This window comes from Ursus arctos, unplaced genomic scaffold, assembly GCF_023065955.2.
Source record: "Ursus arctos isolate Adak ecotype North America unplaced genomic scaffold, UrsArc2.0 scaffold_24, whole genome shotgun sequence".
NCBI lineage: Eukaryota > Metazoa > Chordata > Mammalia > Carnivora > Ursidae > Ursus > Ursus arctos.
In genome coordinates, this window is record NW_026622919.1 from 8,025,704 (window position 1) to 8,052,314 (window position 26,611).

Genomic DNA, 26,611 nt, shown 5'->3' on the forward strand with positions numbered 1-26,611 from the left:
CTCCCGGCCCCCATTGCCCACATGGTCCCCTCCAGCCACAGATGCTCCAGATGGTTATATCTCTATATTTGTTTAAAGATTTATTTATTTTTGAGAGAGAGAGAGCACACGTAAGCAGGGAGAGGGGCAGAGGGAGAGAGAGAACCGTCAAGCTGACTCCCCACTGAGCGCAGACCCTGACACGGGGCTCGATCCCAGGACCCTGAGATCACAACCTGAGCTGAAACCAAGAGTCGGACGCTTAACCGACTGAGCCACCCAGGTGCCCGTCTATCTTTCAGTAAGTAGCTCATGAACGTGCCAAGTGGCTGCTCAGCCTTGCTCCTAGGACTGAGCCCATATTTAATATTGAAGCCTCATCTGGCCAGAAGGGTCATCTTGATGAGACCAACCTCCCCCATTCCTTTCAGCCCGGCCTGCTCTCAGCATCTGCAGTCATCCCAGCCTGGGGAGCAGCTCAGCAGCTGCAAACACCCCTCTTCTCCTGGGGAGGGATGTTCTCAACGTCCCTTCAGTGAGGTAGACGTTTCAAAACCTTCCTCCCTCAAGGTAGTTTCTCCCCCTTGCCCGCATCCCTCCAGCTGCAATTTGAGAGGCATCTTCCTCTTGTTCTGTCCTCGGCGAAGGTGAGAACAAGTAAGTCATCCTATTTCACATCATTGCTCCACCTTTGGGATTGGTGGTGGTGGTGTTGGTGGCAGCTATGTTGTTTGTCTGTTGGTTGGTTTTTTAAGATATTATTTTTAAGTAATCTCTATACCAACACGGGGCTCGAACTCACAACCCTGAGAGCAGGAGTCAGCACGTTCCACTGACTGAGCCAACCGGGCTCCCCTGCAGCCGTGTTTAATATTAAGCCCTCACAGGATGTGAGCCCCTGTCTTACTTTTCATACTTTGTAAGTCAAGGAGAAAAAGTCATCACCGCACCCCTCATTTCCTGCTGGCCATTGTGCTACCTTCTCTAGACAGCTGTGCCATCTAGAAATGATGGCATGAGCGCTTCTACCAGCGACCCAGCTGGAGTGCTGAGTGGCGCGTACCCGGGAGACCCCGTGGCCCCCGCACGGAGGCCAGATGGAAAACTGTGGCTTCCCGGCAGCGCATCAGTGAACACACTGAGGTTTCAGTTCACGGTGAGCCCGGTAGCAGCCCCCAGCACGAAAGCCACCCAAGAGGCACGTGATTAGGAGCTGCGGTGGGACAGTCGCAGAGCCCAGGGCAGGGAAATGAGCCCCCCACTGTCTTCAGCCCTGGCCTGAGCTCCCCGGACACCTGGGTTGTGTTTCAGGAGCGTCTCTCTCGCTGAGACCCCGTGACAGCCGTGCCCACGTGCAGAACGTGGTACAACCAGGCAGGGAGAGGAAGGGTGTCCCCACGGCAGCTCTGCGGAACCAGACACCGCATTTCTCTGTACCCTGTCCTGGCGTTCCCTCGCATCCCCCACGAGACCTGACAGCCCTGAATGTCAGGCAGCGCTGAAATGTCACAGATGTCACTTTTTGGAGGCTGGCAAGGTCTCCTGCAGAAGACCGGGGATCTTCCCCCCCCCCCCCCCGTCTCCGCCGTGACCTTAAAAGCAAAGAAATGGCTAGCCCTCGATGGAAAATGGAAATATTGGCTGCTGTGGTCTGAATGTTTGTATCCCCCCAAAATTCATACATGGAATTCCTAAACCCCAATGCGATAGTATCAGGAGGTGCTTAGGTCACGAGGGTGGAGCTCAGGGATGAGTGTCTTACTGCAGAGGCTGAAGACAGGTCCCTGTCCCTTTGACCGTGTGAGGACACGTCTGTGAACCAGGAAGCACGCTCTCACCAGAGGGCCCGTCTGCCAGCATCCTGGTCTCGTGCTTCCCAGCCTCCAGAACCATGAGAAATAGATCCACGTGACCTATCCGCCACCCCGTTTATGGTATTTTTGGGATGGCAGCCCAAACGGACCAAGACACTCGTTTTTAACTGTTCACTTTCCTACCACCTACTTAAACACTTGGAGTGTTCTGGAATAGTTTGAAACTGATGAGAAGTACCTCTTGATGGGAGGCCGGTGGTTCTCAAATGGGTATGATTGTTCCCCGGGGGATGTAGGGCAGAGCCTGGAGACATTTTTGATTAGCACAGCTCACGGGGAGGAGGCCTTGCCAGCATCCAGTGGGGAGAGGCCAGGGATGGCGCTCAGCGTCTGGCAATGCGCAGGCCAGCCTCTTACAACAACAACACGATGTCAATAGTGAGAACGCCGCTCTGAGCACAACATCCTGTCCGCAAAGCCTCATTATCCTTTCATGATTCTAAGAACCTTGAACAATATACGAGGACTTGAGCCATCGTCTCGTTGTTCTCTTCCCCAGTGGGTGACAAGGAGAGATGGAGATTCAGGGGGGTGGGGAGCCACAGAAGCAGACACCCCCGCCGCCCTGTCCCCGCAGAAGAGTGGAGGGGGCGGGCTGGGCTTAAGAGCCTGTTCTGCGGCGGGTCCTCGGGACTCCGCCTCACCCTGCCTCCACCAGACGCCCATCTACGAGCCTGGCGTTTATCTTCTCTGTCTTTGCACCCAAGTTAATAGCAGTAGCTGTGAAAAGAGGCAATGGCTTACTGATAATATTCCAGTCACTTTGGTTTCTTGTCTTAATTACCTTCCTAATTTGCACTTTGGTGGAACACCTGGGGTGTGAGCTCCAGTCGGCAATTTTTTCCTCCGCTCCTTTTCCACCCAGCGGGTTCTTTCTACCATCTGTTGATCTGAAGTAGCCGCCTTAATTCTCTTATTTATGTTCTTTCCACGTGGGTAATTTGTCTTGGTCTCTCATTAGTTTCTCTCCCGGGTATTATTCTACCTCCAGACAAGGTAGTCACTGCGTCCCCTTCCCCATTGCCTCTCCTTCCCCTGGAGGGGAAAACTGCTTTGGCCCCCTCCCATGGCAGCCTGTGCTTTGGGGGCTGGGGGGCTATGTCGCCTCCCCTAGGGCAGAGCCGAGAGGAGGGACAGGCTCATTTTACAATTCATCATGGAAGGTTCCCTCACCGTTGGCCCAGGTACAGGGTGGGGGCAGAGGGACGATGCATTCACTTGGCTCCAAACCTCTTTGAGGTACGGATTCCGAGGCCAGCTCTTGCCACCCGCCCCTGGGAGAAAGCCACGAGCGCAGGTCAGCAAATGGAGGGGGGGGTGGCAGGGGAGAGTGGCTTACTGAGATTCAAGGCCTGGCTCTGCTTCTCGCGGCTTGTGTCCCTTTGAGCAGATGCTTTTTCTCCTCCCTTAACTGGGTACTGCCCTGCCCAACCTCCCAGAGCTACTGAGGGCATTTATGTAAGTCAGAATGTTGGGACTTTGGCCAAATAACAAGAAGGCCTTAGTTTGCTAATTAATATAGGTCCTGTGGCTCTGGGCTGCACTATCATTTACATTAAAATGACTAATTAGAGCAAAATCTTTAACAAAAGAGCAGACCAACTGTTGTTTATAGTTTAGAAAAGGAAATTTTTTTTCAAAGGAAGAGATATGCCCTCTGGTATCATAAAACACCCCCTAGTCTCTCCCTGGCTTTTGACAGCTCCCTGGTGAAGCACTTTGCCTTGGAGACCCACGGTTACCTCTGAGAGTGGGTTGAGGTCTCGGCTGTGTTGGCACAAAACAAAGTTGAGAATAGGCGGTTTGTAAACACTGGACTCTCTGATGGGAGGAGAACCGGCCAGATGGAGGCATCTCAGATGTCCCTCAACTTGCTGAGATTCAGAAGATGCATAGAAGAGGCTTCCTCCATCCTGCTGGAAAGGATGCCTGGAACCCCCAGACGTACCCCTCACAACCCACCCTGAAATCCAGCTCTCGCCAATATCCAGACCTCACCTAGGACACTCCTTCTTTTGGAATCTTGTCAGAGGCCTCAGGCAAATCTGGGAATGGTGAACATGCATCTGAAGCCCTCCCTGGAGTTGTGGCCTCCTGTCCACCCTCAGAGGACATTCCTGAGGGAGACAGAAAGGAACGCACGGCCGGGGAGAACGAAGAACCTGGACCTCAGACCAGCTCCCCCTCACCTTTCCTTTCCAATGTGGGAGCAGAGGTGACGATTCCCACCTTTACTTCATGCTTCCAGCCCAGTGTCTGGCCCACACGTGGCCACTGGCCCCCTGTTTCTCAAAAGAAAGACCGCAAAGACACTCAGACCTTGAGTACAAGGCCTAATTTAGCATCGGAGTCATCTCAGAGGAAAGACTTACTGAATGAAGCCTCAGCCTTTGTGAAGAATTTACATCAGGAGCCTTAAAAATTAAACAAAAATAAATCCATTTTTATTTTTATTTATTTTTTTAAAAGATTTTATTTATTTATTCGACCGAGATAGAGACAGCCAGTGAGAGGGGAAACACAAGCAGGGGGAGTGGGAGAGGAAGAAGCAGGCTCCCAGCAGAGGAGCCTGATGTGGGGCTCGATCCCATAACGCCGGGATCACGCCCTGAGCCGAAGGCAGACGCTTAACCGCTGTGCCACCCAGGCGCCCCATAAATCCATTTTTAAAAGCTCCATTTGGAAACGTCTGGTTCCTCTGGCAGGGTTGACTTGGCCGGCCACTTCAGCCCAGAGCTTGTGGGAGGCGCTGTAATCAGGGGCTTCTCAGCAGTCGGCTACGGTGCGCGCCATGCATGCTGGGAGGATGCTGTCTGGTTTGGGAAAGAGACCCTCCCAAACCCCTAAATTCTGAGTTTGACAGTGGCCCAAGAGTCATGCCACATGATCTGTGGGGTTTCTTCCACCTCCAAAGTCCTAGGATTCTGTATCCCGTCATTGGTCATTATGCGAAATATGGGAAGGTATTTGACGGAGCATCAGAATCCCAAACCAGCAGCCTCCAGTGGCGATAGCCACGTGCTAAGGTCCCCACAGGAGACTGGAGCACAATAGGGTAAGGTGAGGCAAACAAAGAGCCCTTTGTGCCTTAGCAGGGTCTTTGGGCTCCCAGACCCATTGTGGTCTCTTGGTGAGAGACTGGATTATACGTGAGCTCTTAGGCCTTAACTCAGGACAAGTCTGAGCTGTCCTTTTGTCTCCAGATGCCTTCTAGAGTCATCACTGCAAGCCCAGCATCCTTGGCCCACCCCAACTAAACAGGACACAAAGGGCAAAAAGAGGCTTTTCAAAGAGACAGTGAATCCCAAAAGAAGACAGCCCTTCTCACTCAGTAGATTTTTCCCTCTTCCCTCTTTACAACACAAAGTTCCTCCTGGCCCCACAAGCCCTTGGTCTTGATTCTGTCCAATATTGGTAGTCCTCTTTCCTGAACTCTGGATTCAGAGGGTTCTTCAGACTGTCCCATAGATATCAGAAAGTATTTTAACGTTTTGGGTCTGTTAACTGTCCCACGCCCCTGGGACAGTTCCATTTTCCCCATAATCTTTCCCTCTCCATCGGATACGTGTAGACTAGCATTTTCCACCACATGTGATCAAAGTCAGGGTGTCAGTAAGCTTGGCGGGCTCACTAGTCCCTGTGGAAAGGACCTAGGGAATTATCCTGTCCATCCCCAAGCTTAAGCTAGACTATAGCCACACCATCTCAGAGCAGATTGAAACAGTCTACCATTTCAAGATGGCTCCTCAGGCATCTGCGAAGACATCATTGGGCTACTGCATCAGTCTTGGATATCTTGTCACTTGAGCTAATAAAACCCTGCGTGTTTAGCTCAGAAGTCCGTCATCAAGCTCTTTCTGTAAAGGGCCAGACAGTAAATATTTTAGGTCTTTGGGCCATACGGTTTCTGTCACAACTACTCATCTCTGCTGATGTTGTGCAAAACCAGCCATTGACAGCTTGTCAACCGATAAGCATGGCGGTGTGCCAGTGAAACTTTATTGTGAACACTAAAATTATATAATTTTCATGTGTCATGAAATATTATTCTTTCTCTGATTTTTTTTCAATTATTTAAAAATGTAAAAATCGTTCCTAGCTTGCTGGCCCTACAAAAATAGGCAGTGGGCTGGATTTGGCCCCCAGACCATTGTTGGCCAACCCCCACTTAAACTCTTGTTATGTGGGTTTTCTGTTCCTGGCAGCCTCATGCAGTCTCACCTGACACAGTGATGATGATGAACCTTATTTGAAAGTTACTCCTTGCCCCTCATGGTTTTTTATGTCTGTTTCAGAGGGTCTTGCTGTCGGCGTTGGATTTGGGGCTGTAGAAAAGACGGCGTCCGCCACCTTCGAGAGTGCCAGGTAAGCTACACCTGCTGCTAGAGCGGGGCACGGCACCCCGTGGTGCTCTGGAAATGCTTGTCACCTGGATGGGCACCCCCAGCCCATGGTGGAAGTGGGGGCGAGGGCAGGCGAAGCTTACCTGAGAGAGGACCTCCATCAAAGAAGGAGGTTTATGCCATTTGTCCGACGAGCTGTCTAATGGTAACCACTTAGAAAGCACAACATGGATATAATCACCTGCATCCCCCAAATCCTTTAAATGTATAAAGACTAAGGACCAAAAACAACAACAACAACAACAAAAACCACAAAGCCAGCTCCGATGCTCTCAATGGCTCCCTCCTTTCGAAGCCCCCCCTTCTCTTTCCAGACATTGCACTCCCCTGGTTTCCCCCTTTCATGTCCTGTTCCTCGGCCAGTTCTCCTGCAGGCTTCTCATCCTGTGGCCCCTTCTTAAATGTCATTGTTGCCCAGGAACCATCACTGGGGCACCCTTTCTCCCCACTTAGTGCAGTGCCCCTGGGGAACCTTCTTCATTCCTGAGACTTTATTTTCCGTTTGCTGGTGATGCCAACATTGGTCTTCAGCCTCGATTGTTCTCTGGAATTCAGCCCTCCGGGCCCAGCTACCTTGCAGACATCTCTGCTTAGATGTTTCTCAGGGTCCCCACACTCAGCTGATTGCTTCCATCTGCCCTCATGCAAAACAGGCTTCCCCAGCACCGCATTGCCCCTGGCTGACCAAACCAAACTCACTGCTATCCTTGAGTCCTCATTTCCATAGACAATCACCACGTCTTATAAATTATTCTTCCCTTCTACCTCCCTGGCATTACTCAGGGCCTAGATGAGGCTACAGCCTTGGGACCACAAAGGGGCTTATCCTTTAGCCATCATGGAGATGGGCTGTACACGGTTCCCCGTGCCTGCAAAACCATGAATACTACAGCCTCCGGGCTGGAGGGGAGCAGGGAGGAGCCTTCCAATCCAAGGCTGGCAAAGTCAGGTGCATTTAGGAGACTAAGGGGCAAGAAAACGGGTGGACAGCGTCATTGGGTGGAGATAGCTGGGAATGGTGAGGACGGAGGTGAATCTCAACTAGGCAGCACATGCACTATTGAAAGACACAATTATTTTAGAAATGGAACTCACGTTACAGAGATGGCCCGGGGCTGCTGGTTTCTGACCCCCGCATCTAGCTCATTTCACTGCCTTCTGATTGATGCAAAATCGACCTTTTTTTCTCCCTGAGGCCATGGCACTGCCTCCTTCGGTGATCAACCTTGTGTCTATCCCCCATGCTTGTCAGGAACTCGCTTCTCCCAGAGCCCTACCCCCGCCCCCCCCCCTTCCCCGGAGGCCGAAACTGCATGAGGCCTCTTTATGCCCCATCAACTCCATGTAGCTATTCCCTCGGCCGACGCGGGGCCCCGTGTGTTAGGTGTAGTCTTTGCCTGTCTTTCAATTCTGCTGCTGCGTGTTAGGGGACATGTGTGCTCCTTGAAGCCCCAGACGTGCGTGTGGGCTGGCATGTTCCAAGTCGAAATTTTCCCCGTTCTCAGCTTCTCATTCCCGCCTGTCAGGCTCGCAAGTCACCAGCGTCATCTGTTAACATGATGTCTATTGTGAAAACCAAATGAGAGGTAGATGGGGGGGGGGGGGACTGTATAATGTGAGAAATGTCACCAAAATCAAGGGCTAATGGTGAGTCATAATGCCCTGCAGACTGCTCTTCTAGCATGGCGTGGGGGGGGAGGGTAGGGGACGGTGGCTCTGTGTCCCCTGCATAGGCATGTTGATCTTGGCCTTGCTTAGACCACGAGAACTTCAGAGTCGGCGGGAGCCAGGGGGGCAGAGCAGCCCCAAGGGGCTGGCCCTGGAAGCGTCCACAGGCCAGTTCCTCCCAGGGCACAGGCACCACACATCTTACAGTAAGTCTGTGGCCTGCAGGTGACAGCCCTGCCCCCCAGCCCTGTGCTAACAGGCCAGGCATTCAGTCCTGGGACATCAAGATGTCAACTCAGATGGCCCTCTTCACCTGTACTTTCTGCTAATCTTGATAAATATTTCTGAAGAAAGTAGAGCAAAAACCTTCCCAATACAGCTCCTCCTCCCTTCCCTTTGACCAAAGGCTCTCTTAGATTTCTATAAACCCTCCACAGGACCCTCCAAGTGGGAATGAGCTGGGGCTGCAGGCCTCAAGATTATCAGCCTCACAAAACCCCCTGCTGAATGAGCTGCCGGGGGGAGGGGTTCCTCACGCCCGCACACTGCACCCACCCCCAGCCACGGCCTGGGGGGCAGAGCGCCATCACCACGTTATGCAGCAGTGGACGCAGGGAGGGAGGGCTTTCCCTCAAGCAGACCCCACCCTTCAGCCCATTTTCCCCACCCAGAAATCCATATCTCGTTCGTGATTTGGGTTCCTCCTTTCCAAATGCCTGTGATCTTACTCTTGAGTGGGAGGCAACGCACAACAACCTCCAGGCCAGGCTTGTGAGCTTTCTCGGCCCTTCGCTCACCGTACAGATGAGTTTCCATGAGAGGATGGGGACTGGCAGGCGGTCGAAGGGGAGTGAGGGAGAAGGAGAAAGAAAGCGACAGGCAAATAATGCCGGAGGGTGGGCTGCAGAAGTGAAGTCATCAGATGATTAAACGCGTCTGGTAAAAGAGACAGGTTTTGCTTGATAAGATTCCAGCTTCGCGTGATACAGAAGCAGCTCGCCTAACGCACGACACGGGAAGCTTGAAAAGAAAGGCATGAGAAGAGATACAGGGTGCACGCTGACCAAAAGAAAGCAGGTCTGGCAGTTTTAGAATCAGACAAAACAGACTTTGAGGCAGAAAGCCACATAAAGAATAAAGGTCAGTACTTCCCAAGAAGAGAAGCTATAATCCCCCTGCATCTGGGAGCACCTAGCAACGTTAATTCTCAGACTGGTTAAGAGCAATGGTCAGAATTGTGAGGGGGAAGAAAAAAGACAAAAGCGCCGTCGTGGGGAGGGGTTCTGATTCCCCTCTGCAGCACTGAGAAAAGAGAAGTTAGCACCATGTACCTCTCGGATGGATGTTGGGCCCCAACCTAGCGATTAGAAGAGCTCCCTTCTGTTTCAGCACACATGCGTGTGTTTCCCAAAATTGAGGAGAGCGCTGTGCTGCAAAGAAGGTCAGAGGGCCCCCAAATCAACACCGTTCAGACCACAGTCTGTGACCTTAGTGTGACATAACTGAAAATCACTGAAAAGATGGCCGAAATGTTGGTTAGTGGGCAGTAAAACCTGGAAGCGCTGTACGATCAGCGGAGTGTGAGCTCCAAGGGAGGGGTGCAAACCTAACGTGTGTGTCTCTTCCCTCAGGTCGGGGGCGCTTCATAGAACGTGGGGTTCTGCATCAGGAGGGTGGGGGCGGGCAGCCTGAAAAGGTGGAGACAACAGAGGCAGGGAACGCTGTGAACATGTGAACCAGGTTGGTCCCAAGGCGTTTCTAGGGCCAGTGAAGGGTGGAGTTCACATGGTGCTTTCTAGAAGGGAAACCTGACGGCTGAGGAAGCCCATCATTGAGCAAGAGGTTGGCAGTTAGGGTGGGTTCTGATGCAGGGATGTGACAAAATCCAGGAGGTGATCTGAACAGTGATCTGGCTCTGGTGGAATAATTTGGGAGCAAGAGGGAGGTGGACCAGTGTGAAGAATTCAGCCCTCGAACAGATAGGTATTGACCACCCGCGGTGGTACGCCTTCATAGCTCCCAGGAGGACGAGGGATGCAGTGACCGTGCGGGAATGGAGAGAGACCAGTGGGAGGAAGAGGTCTTCAAGGCAGAACCGCCGGACGGTACCTGTTGGCTGAGTTGGTTGTCGTATGGAAGGAAGAAGGGAGAATTCAGGTTCGGGCAACAGGGAGACACAGGTAATCCCGTGGCTCAGTGGAAGGGCCCAGAGGGAGACAGTACGCCTTTGCATGGACTTGGGAACAGAAGTTACCTGGCATGTGCCTGGGGTATGTGTGGGTCAAGCTTGCGGCTGTTCATTTTGTGCAGGGGGTCAGCAAACTGTAGCCCGTGGGCCCAGGCCTGACCCAACACCCGGTTCTGGAAATGGCATTTTCTTAGAACACAGCCAACACCCGTTTGTTTTACATATCATCTGTCGCTCCTTCTGTGCTGCGATGGTTGAGTTGGGTAATTGCCATAGAATCTCGAGGCTGAAGTCTGAGAATATTTATGATCTGGCCCTTTGCAGACAGTCTGCAGACCCATAATTCAGTGGAAGACCATAATTTTAGTCCAGGTCTGCCATCAGACACCCTGACACGCACTAACTTTTGTACGACCTCTTTCTTGTGCCCTGTGTATAATGCATCTGGAAGCAGGAGGTTCGCTTCTCACCTACGTGGCATCGCAGCCACCAGGAGAGAAGAGAAAGGTACAAAGTAAATACTCCCAGGAAGGCACCGGCTTCAATTCTGACCAGGACTCGGAGGGATGCGGGTGTATGATTTGTGTATGCCTGCTGCCACCTAGTGTTCTGACACGGTCACTTCACCTTTATGGCGCCCTCCCCAAGGCCCTCCCCAAGCTCCATGCACCTTCCTTCCTCGCTGCAAGCTTGCCTGGCGCTCTTCATCCCAAAGTCAGTGTCCCCCTGAATTACAAAGAATATCAGGCCTCAAAGGGCAGCCGTGGTTCAAGGGAAACACGGCTTTCTTCTTTCTGATCTGGCCCCATAGCAATGTCTTCTGGTTTCACCACAAAGAAATTCCTGAGACCCTATGTCCTTGGGGAGTTTGCTGCTTGAACAGTCTTCCTTTCTGAAGTGGCATTACCGCCAAAGAACGTGTTCCCCAGAGAGGAAACATGCCCTCCGCTCTCACTTGACTCCGTGGCAGGTGTAATTCCAACCAGCAGGGAGAGCGAGGTTCCGTACACGTGAGCATTTCGCTCCACACAGCACTTCCCAGTTAGGCTCTGCCTCAGCACACATGTTGGGAGGCATATGTCATCCTCGAACACACCCCAACTGGCAGGTGCAACAGGCTGTGCAGAGCCGAGGAGGCCGGCTGGCTGCAGACTCGCGGTGTGCCACGGCTGAGCCACAAGCCACATCCCCAAGGTGCGCATGGACGAGGACCCCAACCAGCTAATGCTAACCCACACCCAGGTGCTCGGGAACGGATGGCCGCTCGATGAGCCTGCGTTCCGACCTGAGATAAAGTCGTTAAGTTGCGGGGCGCGGCGGGGACATCAAAATAAAATTTTAAGTATATGTTTGCCTCCCAGATCAAGGAGTAAGTCATAAGTCAGATATATGCTTTCCCCGCCTTAAAAACCAATACATATGTTGGTATATTGATGATCACTTAAGACAAGCAGTCATTGGTCAACTAAGCAGCCATCTGTTTAGAAACAGAAATGGCAGGAGACACATTTTTCTGGTCATTAGTCAACGGTCACCAGTCGATGAGCATGTCTGTATGTGGAAGTCACCTATTACTTAGTGCTTCTGTCTGTCCAGCTAGCCCCCCTGCTTCAAAAACACTCTTGCAAAGTCAGTGTAGAGAAGGTCAAGAACAGAGGTCACTGTTGCGGTGGGGAGGGGTCTTGGAGAGCTCAAGCGTAAACTTCGTCATAGTTTGCTCACATCTGCCGTAACCACCTCCACGGGTCCAGCCGCCCTTACGAGGCCCCTAGACCTCCCTGTGGCAGGACCAGCTCCCTGACTTCCAGAAAGTTCTGAGGAGACTCTGCGTTCCTCAGGCTGCTGGTCTTGACCTCCCCACCCACCCATGGAATTGGGCCTCACCATCCCCTCCCCGCCAAGGGGAGGCCAGAGCCCAGTCCAGTCTCTCTGGGGGGTGGTCTTCGGCCTGAGAAGCGGAACCCCAGCATGGGGACAGGAAGGTGCCTGGGAGAGGAGATACTTTCACACCTTGACCCAACCACCCTAGAGTGACACAATCACACCCTCTCCCCCTCCCCGCGCCACACACCCCGCCATCCCCCCTTCACTCACTCCAACAGAACTGGGAGTGAATTCTTGTGCTGTTCTGTATTTGCAACAGCAGATTGTGCTCTCAATGCTATTTTCTGCCAACAAGCTCATCTCTTGAACCCATCAAGCTACCTTGCCTGGCATTCTAGAGTTATCTGTTGGCAGCGCTGTCTCTGAGATTTTTCTTTCCAGCCCTCTGCCCCACTGATCACTTAACCCCAACGCTGAAGACCGGGAATGTGCAAGTTAGGCAGGCGGAGGGCGCATAGCGCCACCATGCGGTGGTTTGACGTCATCGTCGCCAGGCGATGCACAAACTGACGGAAGGAGGGGGCAGAAGGCCGGGGAGACACGCTGATGTCCAAAGCAGTGGGCGTCTTCCGCGGAAGCCGTACCTACAAAAGCTGAAGACCATGTACTGTATATATACAAGTTTATAAAAGTCCTGTGTGAATTTTCATAGCGTCTTTATATTCCAGCTGAGAGTTCACTCATGTCAGCACCGACGGCTCTTGCCCTGCCAGCTTATTTTCCATCGTCCGCCTAACAACAAAGCTTTTGAGTGCCCCCCGCCCCGCCCCCAGAGAGGAGGGGAAATGTGGAACGACAGGGAAAGAGCAGGAAGCCCCTCTGCACCTGACTTCAGCACCTGTAGGAAAACAGTGGTGCAAACGGGTCTAACTGCAGAACACCCCAAAATCTGTTAGCGTTTTCTCTAGGACGTTTTAGGGGGTAACGCCTTTATTTTTCTAATGACTTTTTAAAAAAAAACAGTGTTATAAAAGTTATTATATTCGTCGTGAACGTAACGAGGATGAGCCTAAAAGCCTGCCACACACTTGGACCGCGCCAGACGTGGACTGAGCAGTTCTGGTGGACGACTGCAGAGCCCTTCACTCCACAGAGCTATTCCTGAGCGATTGCCACAATGTTTTGGTTTTTTGGGGGGTTTTTTTTTTTGACATTTTTTCCCCTTGTCCCCATGGAACCTCAGGAAGTGCCCCTCCCATCCTTGGAACGCCTGGGGGCTCTGGACCCGACCTCTGGAGAGCAGTCTGCAGGTGCGGTGCTCCAGGAGGCTTGACCGCCAGGAGCCCGAAGGGCTGGGGACTGGGAAGCGAAGGCGAGAAAGGAATAGTCTCGGCTCCCTCTCCAAACCCCACCGTTCTTACTGTCCTCTGCCACTCTCTTTCCCGGCCCCTTCTTCATTCCCGTGGGTTTTTATGCTTCCAGCAAGAGCAGCAAGAGACAGAAAACAATGAAAAAAGTAACAGTGTCTTATTAAGACACCTCCGGCTCCTGTGTTTTGTCCCCTAGTCCCGCCAAGAGTTTTCTTTGACCGAGTTATCCCCTCGGGGGACAGGGGCCTCCTCGCAGACGCTTTGCCCCCCAAATCCCCAGGCCTGTGCAGACAAACAGATGTCATTGTTACCTGGAGATCTGGGAACTCTCTGGCTGATGAGGCAGGGAATCCGGACCTTCACAGACATTCATCAGCGAAACATGGCCCTCGTGGGGCCTGCTGCCCTCACATCCCGGCATTGGCTGGATGGAGAGATGCACAGATGGATGGAAGCCTGTTTATTGATCACTTACCTGTCCCCTGAGATTGTCTGGCTTCACCCACGTATCTGGCAGACTTTCCACACTTCCCGGGACAGCTCTGTTAAATAACGTTATTTTAATCAAAGAGTCACCGGAAAGGATACAAAGAAAAATCCGATTGATTTGGGGGTGTTCTGGAAGTCAGGACTCTTCACACCTCTGCTCACCTCTCCTGGCACACATCACGTCTAAGGTGACCGTCAGCTCTGTTGGAGTGACCTTGCCGGGAAGGCTAGTGACAGTCATTCATCCCTTCCTGCTGGTACGAGAGAGGGGAGCCATGTCTCTTCTGAAAGATGGTTTCCTTTGAAGGATGGGGACATCCTCTGATGTGAATCTCCAGGGGTTCTGTGTGCCTACCCACACGCCCATCCCTCCACACGCACAGTGCTACAGAGACAGAAAAATGCCTGCAAGGATTACTAGGAAATGTGCTCATTTCGGCATGCTGTCCTTCCGGTGGTACCTTGTGTCAAGCAGGTGGGACTCGGGCAAGCAAGCCCCTGGCAATCTGACCATGTCCTCGACTCTTCCTGCCTACACCGCGGTTTCCGTGGGCGTTTCATGAAGAGGGGTGGGTTGTATCCAGGGTCCCAGCACTGTTGGGCTTTGTGGGACATAAAAATGTCCCCCGTGTATGTGAGGACAGACACTGAACTGCCACCTTCCGTGTTTTGCATAGTAAAGGCATTGAAAGAAAGTCGTTCTCATAGACTCTCGCTGTCAGTCAGTTCTTTTAGGAGGGATCTCTCTGTTCAAAATGTATTTATCACCAAAGAAATTAGTTCATCTGCTTGGGAAGAAACAAAGTCCTTTCTGCCTTCCGGATAGGAATTTGCTTTTTCTTCATCTTTCTCTCTCTTCCCATTCAAATTCAGAGCAACGTATAACATGAAAACCTTGTTCAATACTACTCGAAATGTAATTATGTCTTTCATACAGATTCGTGAGTTTGAGCCCCACTGGACGATACAAGGGCGTCTTGGCCATCCACTCTATTCTACTGTGTATCAAGCTCTGTTAAAAATCTTACAGTGTTGTAATCTCTGTTGAAAATCAGTTTCTCTAGGGGCGCCTGGGTGGCTCAGTCATTAAGCATCTGCCTTCAGCTCAGGGCGTGATCCCGGCGTTCTGGGATCAAGCCCCGCATCAGGCTCCTCTGCTGGGAGCCTGCTTCTTCCTCTCCCACTCCCTCTGCTTGTGTTCCCTCTCTCGCTGGCTGTCTCTCTCTCTGTCAAATAAATAAATAAAATCTTAAAAAAAAAAAAAAAAGAAAGAAAATCAGTTTCTCTAAATCGGGATGGTATATTTGCAAATATTTTCCTTTGCATTCTCCTTCCCTATCGTCTTCCCCTGTGTGCAGAAGCTATCCCGGAGAGGAGGCAGGGTGAGAGAAGGAAGTCATACCAGGGATCTTGACACTTGAGTTCCTGGCATTAGCCAGAAAAAGAACACCTTCTCTTGGAGAATAACCTGTTACCGGAAGGCACTAAATTCCTTTTAATTGACTAATTCTGTTTCTGCTACTGTGTGGAAACAGGGGCTTCAGGACAGGATAATATCATAGGAAAAAAGATTAATTTTTAATTCACGTCTGAATTGCAGGGTATAAATCTTGATACAGACACACACGGAGTGGAGTGCTTGCTTTGCCTGATGTGGGTTTTGGGGTGTGATCTGAGAGAAGGCAAGGAACAGCAACACAGTCAATCCCAGACACTTGTGCACCGATTTCAAAGGCCGGGAAGATAGCAGGTGTCGCTCACAGGAGGGAGATAGAGCGCCGCCTGTCGACTGATGCATGTGCAGGGCACCTTGAGACAGACCTGTGAGAAGGCATTTGGGGTAGGGGGAGCTGGTGCAACACCCGCCCCTCCCCAGCCCAGCGCACCAAAGAACACGTGGAATATTTAAGAGCGTGGATCTTGGAGCTAGACCACCCAAGTTCGAATCCTGGCTCTGCTACTTGGTGGCTGTCCAACCTGAACGGGTTGATTTTTGTTCTATGCCTCAGTTTCCTAATCTGCAAATTACCATGATACTAATAATCATCAGTAGTCATAAGAGTAGTAACGATAACAGTGTCTTTGGCCTGCCCATTGCAGACACTCCAGATAGATGCCCAGCCCATTCCTGTCCCAGCCCAGGTTCCAGGACAAGAGCTCCCAGCCGCCTGCCTCCCCAGAAGGAGAATTGGTTTGGAAGTGGCTTCCACAGTCTACATGGGACCACACAGGCCTGGAGGCCCCAGGCCAGGAACACGGGGTCTCTTGGTGTGCATGGCTTGTCCTGACATTGCTTCTGCTGGCTCTGTCTTGGGCCCTGTGCCCAGCATCCTTTCCCTGATTTCCCCTTGGCCCTCCAAGGCTGATTTTGCTGTCAAGTCTCTGTCCCTTGCTCTGGGGCTGCTCAGCCTTTATTGTGTGACATCTGCTTTCCTCCATCCTGCACCCTTGCCTGGAACAGAGCCTGGGCCACCTTTTCTGTTCTGTGCATGGGACCCAGGTCCAGGCTGTGCATGGTCGGCTCTGCACCCGGGACGGTGGAGGGGTAGGGGGCTTTGACAGCCTGCCTGAAATTCTGTAGATGGTTTCATAATGGACAGCCCCTGCCAAGGGCATGAGTTGCTTCCCCCTTGCCCCACAATTCCCTGGACTCGCTTCCAGACCTTGAGTTGCTTGTCCCAAGCTGTGCAGGAGGACGGACAGGGCAGCGATGGGAACGGAGGAGAGAAAAGTCTGTGTTGTCTCCAGTGCCTGGGAAAGCCACAAAGAAACCACACTGCTGTTCTCAAAGAGCTTTGTAGGGTCCGTGCCTCCCCCAAGCCCCTGCAGGCGAAACAGAGTGCACGTTGTGTGGAGATCGGTCCCCTGTGCCAAGATGTCCAATCCTGTCGCCAGGGACTTGGGTGGGGGTGGCTGGAGGCAGTGGTGGGGGAGGAGGAGGGGGCCACAGCATAAATGGCCCCTTGTGTGGCCCACAGGGAGAAGCTGCTGCCCGCCTCCCTCCCTGTTCAGAGCGCGTCACTCGCGTGGGTGCGTTGGAGGGGCCCATCACTGCCCCGTCCGGCCTCCCTCAGCGAGGACAGCAACAGCGTTTCCCAGAGCAGACACGCTAAGGGAGCCCTAGCATGGCTTGGTTGGGGTGTTGGTCTTCATTTCAGTTCGTTTGCCTTTGTGACACTCTTAGGGTCAGCTGTCGTAGTCCTCACTGCCATCCCAGTACAGAGACGAGGATGCGGAGCCTAGGAGCTTTCTGTGAGGTCATGCTTATGGCAAGTGGAGACTCAGGGTTTAACTGAGGTCCGCCCGATGCAGAAGCCCATGATTACCCACCTCCCCACCCCCCGCCTCTGGCAACCGTGGAACGGTCATGAAAGCTGACACTGACAGAGTGCTTTCCACGTGCAGACCCTCTGCTCCTCGACTTGCCTGTCAGCCCGTCCTGGAGGCCCCTGTGAAATTGCCATCCCCATTTTACAGACGCAGAAAGCGCCCAGAAGCAGACAGCAAGCAAAGGGCAGAGGTCGGATCTGCACCCCGGCAGCCTGGCTCTGGAGTCCGTGCCCTAAACCACTGCCCTCCTCTGCCACCCAAGTCACCTACCCCCCGTGACCACAGAGCCTTCAAAACCCACCCCCCAGAGTGGTGCAGAAAAGAGTTTCAGCTTAGTCGCAAAACATCTAATGCCCCGTGCAGATGCTCTCGAGTTGGCGGTAGGAGGTATGATTCCCTCACCATTCGCCTCTCTACATCCTGCCGCCCTGGGTGTGTTGGGAGTCAGAGGCGTATGTAAACTGTCCGCAGTGAGGGGCAGACTTTCTAGACTGTCCCACGGGCAGCAGGTGTTTCTGTCAGAGTTCGTGCTGAGCGTCACTCCGGACGTCTGTCGCTGCGGTAAGAACCCTACCCCTTGCCTGGTGTCTCCGTGCAGCCAGATGCTGAGGGAAGGAACTGGGGAGAGGGGAGGGCTCCAAAGGGACGGACCAGAGATCATCTGGGTGCCCCTGTGTCGTGACCCACCCCCCTCACCTCCTGGAAAGCGTGGACGGTTGGGCCGCGTCACTGGGAAGATAGGGCAAGTTACCTGTCCTGTGGCCTCCAGAACAAGAGGAGGTGTTTGGCGGCTTGGAAGGAAGCCCCAGGTGTTTTGAGCGATGGTGTTGTGGTCGGATTGTGCCCCCCAGAAAGGTGTGTTGCAGTCCAACCCTCCCGCACCTGTGAATGCCATCTTACTGGGCGATGGGGTCTTTACAGGTATAACTAGTAAAGATCAGGTCGTGCTGGAGTGGGGCGGGTCCTAAATCCAGTATGGCCAGTGTCTCTACAAGATGAGGAGAAAAGGCGCGCGCACACGCAGAGGGGACTGCCCCGTGACAACACAGAGACAGAGGGAAGACTCTGGGCCCATCAAGACAGAGGCAGACATTGGAGTGACGAGTGAAGTGGCCACAAGCCAAGAAATGCTAAGGAATGGCAGCGGCCGCCAGGAGCTGGAGGAGCCAAGCGTCCTTCCCTAGCGGCGTGGAGGGAGCAGAGCCCTGCCGACCCCTCGCCTCTGCACGTGTAGCCTCCTGGGCCATGAGAATACGTCTCCGTGGTCCGAAGCCACCCCACTCGTGGCACTGGGCTCCGTCGGCCACAGGCACCTCGCACGCCGGGTCTCCGCCCTCCCCCTCCGCGTCTTCTCCATCCTCAGACCCCACTCGGCTTTCTTCGCCTCCACCCACGGAGGACACGGAGCCCGGAACGTCACTTTTGACCCACGTTCTTCTCTATCCGGATGCGTATTGTTCCCCTCACCCCTTGAGAGCTTTCATTTTTTTATTTAGGGAGGAGGTTATGGTTCTATTTCATTGGATTCCTTAAGTCTCTCTCAGTTCAGTTTGGACCGAACTGGAGAAAAGCGGTGGCTTTCTTCTCTGCTCAGCAGCTGTCTGCAGACGCGGGCCCATGGGACAGTCAGGGCTGTCCCCCGTATTGGAGCTATTAAACTGTCATAAGAAAGAGGCCTTTGTCACAGGGAGCACGGCGCTCGGCTCAGAAACAGAGACAGATTGTGCCAGAAAACAAACAACAACAAAAAAAAAGGTTCAACCACAGAATTCTTTGGGACTTCAGTCATCAGTCCTGTCGCTTGTTCTTAAAAGACACGTTTCCTTTCCTGATGGTGTAATTCCATCAGATAGGCCGCCGGGCTTTAATTCTGCCTAGACCCATGGCTGGGAGCCCCACCCAGACCACCTGCACTGGGCCTGCACCCCGCTCCCTGCTGGGGTGACCTCATGCCTGCCTGCCGGCAGGGTGGGGAAGCCAGAGCCCCCCCGGGCCCGGCTGCTCAGGGGGCTGCGTGGGAGAGCGAAGACCTGAGTCTGCTCAGGGAGACGCGTTTGGAGAAACCAGGGAGGCCACGTTACAGGTGCCTTAGTTACGTGTGTGAAGAGTTTTAGAACTTTGCATTCAACCTGGGAGAGCCTCCTTTTATTGCAGGAGGAGAACAGAAATAAAGTGACTTGCCCAAAGCCACCCCATTCACTAACATCAGACCACACCTGCCGGCTGGGGACCAGAGGCCAAAACGCCCCGTGTCCCCACATGGCACTCAGGGACTGCTGTGGGCCCTGAGGCCTGAAAAAGCTCCTCTTCTGCCTGTTGGCCACAGGGCCTCAGCCACTCTTGGCCAGCTTCCCCCTTGACCGTCTCTGGTCACAGCAGAGGTAACATCCCAGGTGCTACTCGGGTGTCCAGCACCAGGGTGCCCCCCGTCCAGACCCCCCGAGCCGAAGACAAAATGAAGATAGCAGAGGGAAGGGCTCTGCCGGGGCCTCAGGGAGGGGTCCGCATCTGGTCCAGGACACCGGTGCTCTCCTAAGAATGGTTTCTTCAAGACAGCAAGGCAGAGCGAGCATCTCGGCATTCAGAGGAGGTGGAAGAAGTCAGGGTTGGTCCCGTCTTTCTTCTCCAGATCCCAGAGCAGCAGCACTTCTTGCACCCTGGCTGAGGACCAGGCGTGACCGTCACACCCCAGACACAACCAAGAACATGGTTCCACAACACAGGCTCAGGGTCGGGTACCCAGTTGGCATTTTGAGCACGCTCCCCTGTGCTGTGGGTGCACCAGCGTGAGAGGCTCTAGAAGGAAAGAGGGAAGGGAAGAGGGGCTTAGCACCCCCCCCGAGTCCCCCATTTCAGCTGTCTCTCCTGAAGGGGGATATGCTTCCCCAGCCCTCATCTCTGGCCTAAGGTGAGCATTTCATTACAGATGAGTCACAAGGAAGGAAACACCGGCTTTATTTTCCATGAGGGCAGATTATTACATAACCTTTAGGACTTTATACAAAATGAAAATGCAGGGTCCCTTGTTCAAAAAGCAGGGGGAAAAAAGGGGGCGCCTGGGTGGCTCAGTTGGTTAAGTGTCTGCCTTCGGCTCAGGTCATGATCTCAGGGTCCTGGGATCAAGGCCCCCCCCCCCCCCAGCTCCCCCCTTCCTGCCCAGTGGGGCTCCCTGCTCAGCGGGGAGTCTGCCTCTCCTGCTGCTGCTTCCCCCGCCCCAGCTTATGCTCGTGAGCTCTCTCTCAAATAAATAAATAAATAAAATATTTTTTAAAAAAACACAGGGAAAAAAAAAGCTTTATCATTCTTCCATGAGTCCTCGCTCAGCCCGGCATGGTGTTTTGTTTCGTTTTAAAATTCGTTAATTGCATTAAAATATACATAGCGTAAAAACCTACGGTCATACGCATTTCGAGTGTGCAGTCCGGTGGCATTTAGTACAGCCGCCTGGTTGAACAGCCGTCACCACCATCCCTCCCCAGAACTCTTTGACCTTAAAAATGGAAACTCAGTCCCCATTAAACAAGAGCCCCCCGAGCCCCCCTCCCCGCAGCCCCAGGCCCCCACCAATCTGCTGTCTCCGTGAATTGACTACTCACTCTGTACCTCACATGAGTGGCTGTGTCCCAGGTGCAGCAGGTCAGAACTTCCTTCCTTTTCAAGGCTGCATAATATTCCCCCATCCGTACGTACCGCACTTTGTGTATCCGTTCATCAGCCCGTGGACACCCGGGCTGCCCCCGCCTCTTGGCTATCGTAAAAGGCAGCTACAAACGTGAGTGCACGACTATCTCTTCAAGACCCTGATTTCAGTTCTTTTGTGCATTTACCCAGAAGTAGAATTGCTGGATCGCAGGGAAATCTGATTTTTTATTTTTTGAAGAACTTTGCCCTGGCGTTTCTGATTCACTAGTTCATGTTGGGCCCCCTCGGGCACAGGGGTTCTGCCCAGAGGAGCGCAGACCCTCACAGGCTCCCAGGGCCCAAGCCCTGGACCCCGACCGGGTGCTCGGGGTGTGTGCTTCCGACCTGACCTTCCTGGTGCCCGGGCCCCCGAGTGGCTGCATGGTTCGCTTGGCCCTTCATGAGGGAGAGTAGAAAGAAGCTGGGGAGAGAAAGTGAAGGTGAGCGGTACCGTGAGGCCAGGTGAAGTGATTTGTAATATGTGCATAGAAAGGTCTGTGATTCCAGACTTCTCTGTCAGTTGTTTGGCCAAACGAACCTTTCATTGTTGGCCCCACGCATCCAGCCACGTTCCCTCTTCAGGTAGGTGGGAGGCGCCGTGACCCCAGATCTGAACCTGGGGTAGTGCACATCGCGGGCTCCAGGGAGGTCCCGCCTTCCTGCCAGTTTTGGAGCAGCGGCCCTGTAAACACAACGGGGTCTTATTCGTTGGAGTCTAAGCACAGCGTTCACGCGTCTGCTTTCTTCTCCAAGCCTGAGTTTCTGCATCTATAAAAACGGGGTTGCCTTGAGGAGTAAATAGAAGTGACGGTCAAGGTCTTGGATGGTGCTTGCGGTGTAGCCGGAACACGCTCGGCAGCAGGGGCGTGGATGTTTTTGGCTGCGGCTGCGTTCCTTCACCCGTGGCTGGAGCGTGCAAAGGCAGGATGAGGAAGAAGCTTCTCCACGGACTGGCTTGCTGCTGGAAGAGCATGTCTCTCTGTTCGGACTTTACGTTCTTCATGGCGTCTGCTGTTGGTAACACAGAAGCAATTTATGTCATTAAATATGACCGTGATGCCATCGCCATGACTTGGGTGCCATATAATGTGTGGACGTCTCAGTAACTCGACATGACCCGTTGGGGCTCGTTCCCCGCCTGAAGACTAAAATAAAAAAGGTACCTGACATGACATGTCTCCGTGTGCCAGACAATGGTTTAGAAATTAACATTTATTATAACCACTATAAATATACCTAATAACATTTTTTGTAACAGCTTTATTGTGATATAATTCTCACAGTATATAATTCACCCATTTATAGTGTACAATTTTTAGTATATTCACAGAGTTGTGCAGCGATCACCACAATCAATTCTAGAACATTGCATCACCCCAAAAAGCATATCTGTGTGCTTCAGCCATCACTCCCCGCTCCCCATTTTTTCTCAACCCTTCAATCCCTGGCAACCACTGAACTACATCCTTCTCTATAGATTGTCATGTTTGGGACATTGTATATATATATACATATATATATATATATGTATATATATATATGGAATCCTATATCACGTGGTCTTCTGTAGCTGGTGTCTTTAACTTAGTATACTTTTGACCAAGTTAATGCATGTTGTCGCACGTACCAGTACTTTTCTTCTTTTTATGGCCAAATAATATTCCAGGGTATGGATACACCATATTTTGCTTATCCATTCCTCAGTTGATGGACATTTGGGTTGTTTCTACTCTGGGACAATTGTGAATAGTGCTGCAAGGAGCATTTGTGTGCAGGTTTTTACGTGGACATTATTTTCAGTTCTCTGGGGTAGATACCTAGGTGTGGAATTGCTGGCTCGTATGGTCAATCCACATGTAACATTTGAGCCTGCCTCAGTGTCTTCCAAAGCAGCTGCACATTTTCCATTCCCACCAGCAGGAAATGAGGGTCTGATTTCTCACATCCTCGTCAACACTTGCTGTTGTCTGACTTGATGACAGCCATCCCGGAGGAGAGTGGGATGCCATTGTGGTTTTCATTCGCAATTCCCTGATGATTAATGGTGTTGAGCATCTTTCCAAGTGTCCCTTGGCCATGTGTATGGCTTCTTAGGAGAAATGTCTATTAATGTCCTTTGCCCAGTGTTTAAATTGGATTATGTGAGTTTATTACTGAGTGGTAAGAGTTCTTGATGCATTTGGTCCAAGTCATTTATCATATGATTTGCATATGTTCTCCTATATATCGGTTGTTTTTTCACTTCCTTGATGGTATTTTCTGAAGTACAAATTTTAAAAATTTTGATGAAGTTCAATTTATCTCTTTTTTTTCTTTTGTTGTTCGTGCTTTTGGTGACAAATCTAGGAAACCATTATTTGATCCCAAGTCATAAAGATTAACTCATTTTCTTCTAAGCATTTTATAGTTTGGGCTGTTAAAGTATTTAATTCATTTTGAGTTAATATTAGTGTATGGTATGAGATAGGTGTTCAACTTCATTCTTTTGCATGTAAATGTCCAATCGTCCAGTACCATTTATTGAAAATAGTCTTCTTTTCCCTTTGAATTGACCTGGCACCCATATTGAAAATCAGTTTACTATAAATGGGAGGGTTTTTTTTTTTTCCCCTGAACTCTCAACTGCATTCCATTGATCTCTATGTCTATCCTTATGCTGGTATGTTATAGTCTTGAATACTGTAGCTTTGTAGTAAATTTTTAATTCAGGAAGTGTTAGGCCTCCAAATTAGTTCTTCCGTGTCAAGACTGTGTTAGCAATTCTGTGTCCGTGGTGTTTCCATTTAAATTTTAGGATCAGCCTATCAATTACTGCAAAAAAAAAAAAATTCAGCTGAGATTTTGAAAGACTTTGCGTTAAATCCGAAGGTCAATTCAGGGAGTGTTGTCATCTTACCAATATTAGTCTCCAATTCATGAACATGGGATGTCTTTCCATTTGTTTTGGTCTTCACTTTCTTTCACTAATGTTTTGTAATTTTCAGGGTACAAGTCTTTCACCTCCTTTGTTAAATTTATTCCTAGAGATTTTTAATTCTTTTTAATGATATTATAAATAGAATTATTTTCTTAATTTAATTTTCAGATGGCTCATTGTTAGTGTACAGAAATACCCCTTTTTGGGGTATATTTGTCTTGTATCTTGAAGCCTCCCTGAACTCATTTATGAGCTCTCATAATTCTTTCTGGTGGGTTGCTTAGGATTTTCTCTATATGTGCTTAGTTATCTTTAAGCAGAAATAATTTTACTTCTTCCTTTCCAATCTAGATGCCTCATTTATTTTTCTAATCTTGTTGCTGGCTAGGACCTCCGGTATAATGTTGAATAGAAGTGGTGAGAGTGATAATCTTTGTCTTGTTCGTGACCTTGGGGGAAAGCATTCAGTCTTCCACCATTAAGTACAATGTGTGATATTAGCTGTGAATTTTTAATAGATGCTTTATATCAGGTCAAGAAAGGTCCCTTCTATTCCTAGTTTGTTGAAGGTTTTTATCATAAGAGGGTATTGGGATTTTGTCAAATGCTTTTCCTGCATCTGTTGAAACGGTTGTGGGTTTTTCTCCCTTTTATCCTATTGATATGGAATATTGCATTGATTTTCCGGTGTTTAAAACCCACCTTGCGTTCCAAGGATAAATCCCACCTGGTTCTGATGTATAATCATTTTTTATATGTTGCTAGATTTGGTTTGTTAGCACTTGATGGAGGAATTTTCCATCCATATCCATGGGAGATATTGGTCTTTAGTTTTATTTTCTTGTGATATATTTTTTTAAGATTTTATTTATTTATTTGACAGAGAGAGAGAGACAGCCAGCGAGAGAGGGAACACAAGCAGGGGGAGTGGGAGAGGAAGAAGCCCGATGCGGGGCTCGATCCCAGGACTCCGGGATCACGCCTTGAGCCAAAGGCAGACTCTTAACAACCGAGCCACCCCAGTGCCCCGTATTTTCTTGTGATATTTTTGTCTGGATTTGGTGTCAGGGTAATCCTTGTAGTCCAATTAAATACAGGAGATGAGAACAACTAGAACCTCCCCCATTTTTCTTGGATTTGTACAGCTAGGTAGATGTTAGTGCCTGTCACGGAGATTGAGATTCCAAGGGAGGAAGAAGAGAATGACGAATCTGATCATTAAGATCACAGTATGAGAACCATTTGGGTTTCACCCCTGTTGACCTAGCAGTTGCCAGTCTGTTTTAAGAAAAGTGTGGTCCACAGCCTCCACTTCCTCCGGAACAATTGGCACCTACCCTCAGAAACTCTCCCGTCCACCTTCTGGTCCAAGAATGCAGGAGTGTTTCCTGCTTTATAAAATATATGTTCAGTATCGAGGTGAGACCTGCTATCAGACCCTCACCTAAGCTTGGCACCTCGCTACTCCCTTTGTTACCTTGGTTTCGGGTCTCTGGCTCTGAATCCTTCCAGCTTGGATTCTGACCCCATTACCTGCCTGCTCTGTGGATACAGAAGTCCTCACCTCGCATTGCATGGGCACTGAGCCTCATCACCCCAGGGTCTGATGGCATCTTCTGCCTGCTCGAACTGCTTCTTCTCGTCTACCTTTCTTTTTACCAGGATTCTTCAGACTGTCTTGTCTGTTTGAATTTGGAGCTGCTACCCTGTCCTTCCTCATTGGTGCGGCCTGTCCCCACTGCCCCCTTAGCTCCAGAATCCTGAGGTTTGTTTCCCCACCTGGACTTCACTCTTCTTATATCCCATCCCAATACCAACGGACCTCACCTCTCCCCATTCCCCCCACTTGTCCATATTGTTGGTCCTGGATTTCCCTTTCCTGTCCTGTCCTGTCCTGATGCTGATCATATGTCAACTGGGACCCCATGGTATTGACTGTCAAGGTGAAATATTCAATTTGTTTCCCTCTGTGATTGAGTTATACATGAAAGCGTATCCTTTAACTGAGGGTCTTTGTAGATGGAGAAACAAGGAACTGACAGCTTTCCAGGGGAGGATTACCTTTAAGCTCTGTGGAAGGTTCCTCATATCACCCAGCAAAGCACTGGAAACCTTTCAGAGAAGACTGAAAACAAACCTCAGAATCACAAACACTGCTTTCTGGTCGGGCCATATCCACGGTTTTAACTGGGTCCAAGCCGTCCTGTGAATGTTCTCTCCATGTCGCCTTTCTATTTAAAAAAGTGAGAAGAGGGAAACAGTAGATTAAAATCATATGCAGGGTAAGTAACCGGTGTGGTCGGCAGGACAGATCACCCTGAGGTTTCTACATGTTCCCAAAGAAGCAGTCAGATCAATTCGAACAGGAACAACAGTCTAAGTATAATGGAAATACAACTTCTGGGAGCTGGGCGGGGGCGGGGGTTATATCTGAGGATACGGTGCAGGAGGACTTACCACATTCCAGGTGAATTTAATGAAGAGAAACTCACGGTTAAACGTACCCTGGAAAATTTTCTGTATTACAAAAATAAATAAAATGTCACAAACCCATCCAGATAGGAAAAACAGGTTACTTAAAAAGGAATTAAATTCAGATTAATCAGAAACTAGCTCAAGTGAAAAGGGACATTCATTGAAAGGACACAGGAAATTTGGAGCAGGAAAACCCACAGGCTCATAAACAACTGAAACTGGGCCTAGGAAATCTCCTCTCCTCCTCCTCCTTCCCCCTCCTACTTCTCCTACCCCTCCTCCTACCCCTTCTCCTCCTCCTCCTACCCCTCCTCCTCCTCCTTCTTCCTCCTCCTCCTTCTTCCTTCTCCTCCTTCTTCCTCCTCTTCTTCCCCTCCTTCCTCCTTTCCTCCTTCTTCCTCCTCCTCCTTCCT

General features: G+C 50.9%; 1 protein-coding gene across 18 annotated transcripts in view; it reads left to right on the plus strand.

The window, feature by feature from the left end:
* SLC39A11 (solute carrier family 39 member 11) overlaps positions 1-26,611 on the plus strand; it is a 565,309-nt gene that overhangs the window by 333,602 nt on the left and 205,096 nt on the right. For 14 of the 18 annotated variants that reach the window (XM_057318037.1, XM_057318040.1, XM_057318035.1 and 11 more), the window contains one exon: positions 6,149-6,218. In XM_057318037.1, the coding sequence (XP_057174020.1) occupies positions 6,149-6,218 (70 nt within the window). The other 4 variants (XM_048225896.2, XM_057318038.1, XM_057318041.1 and 1 more) reach the window with 4 other exon arrangements.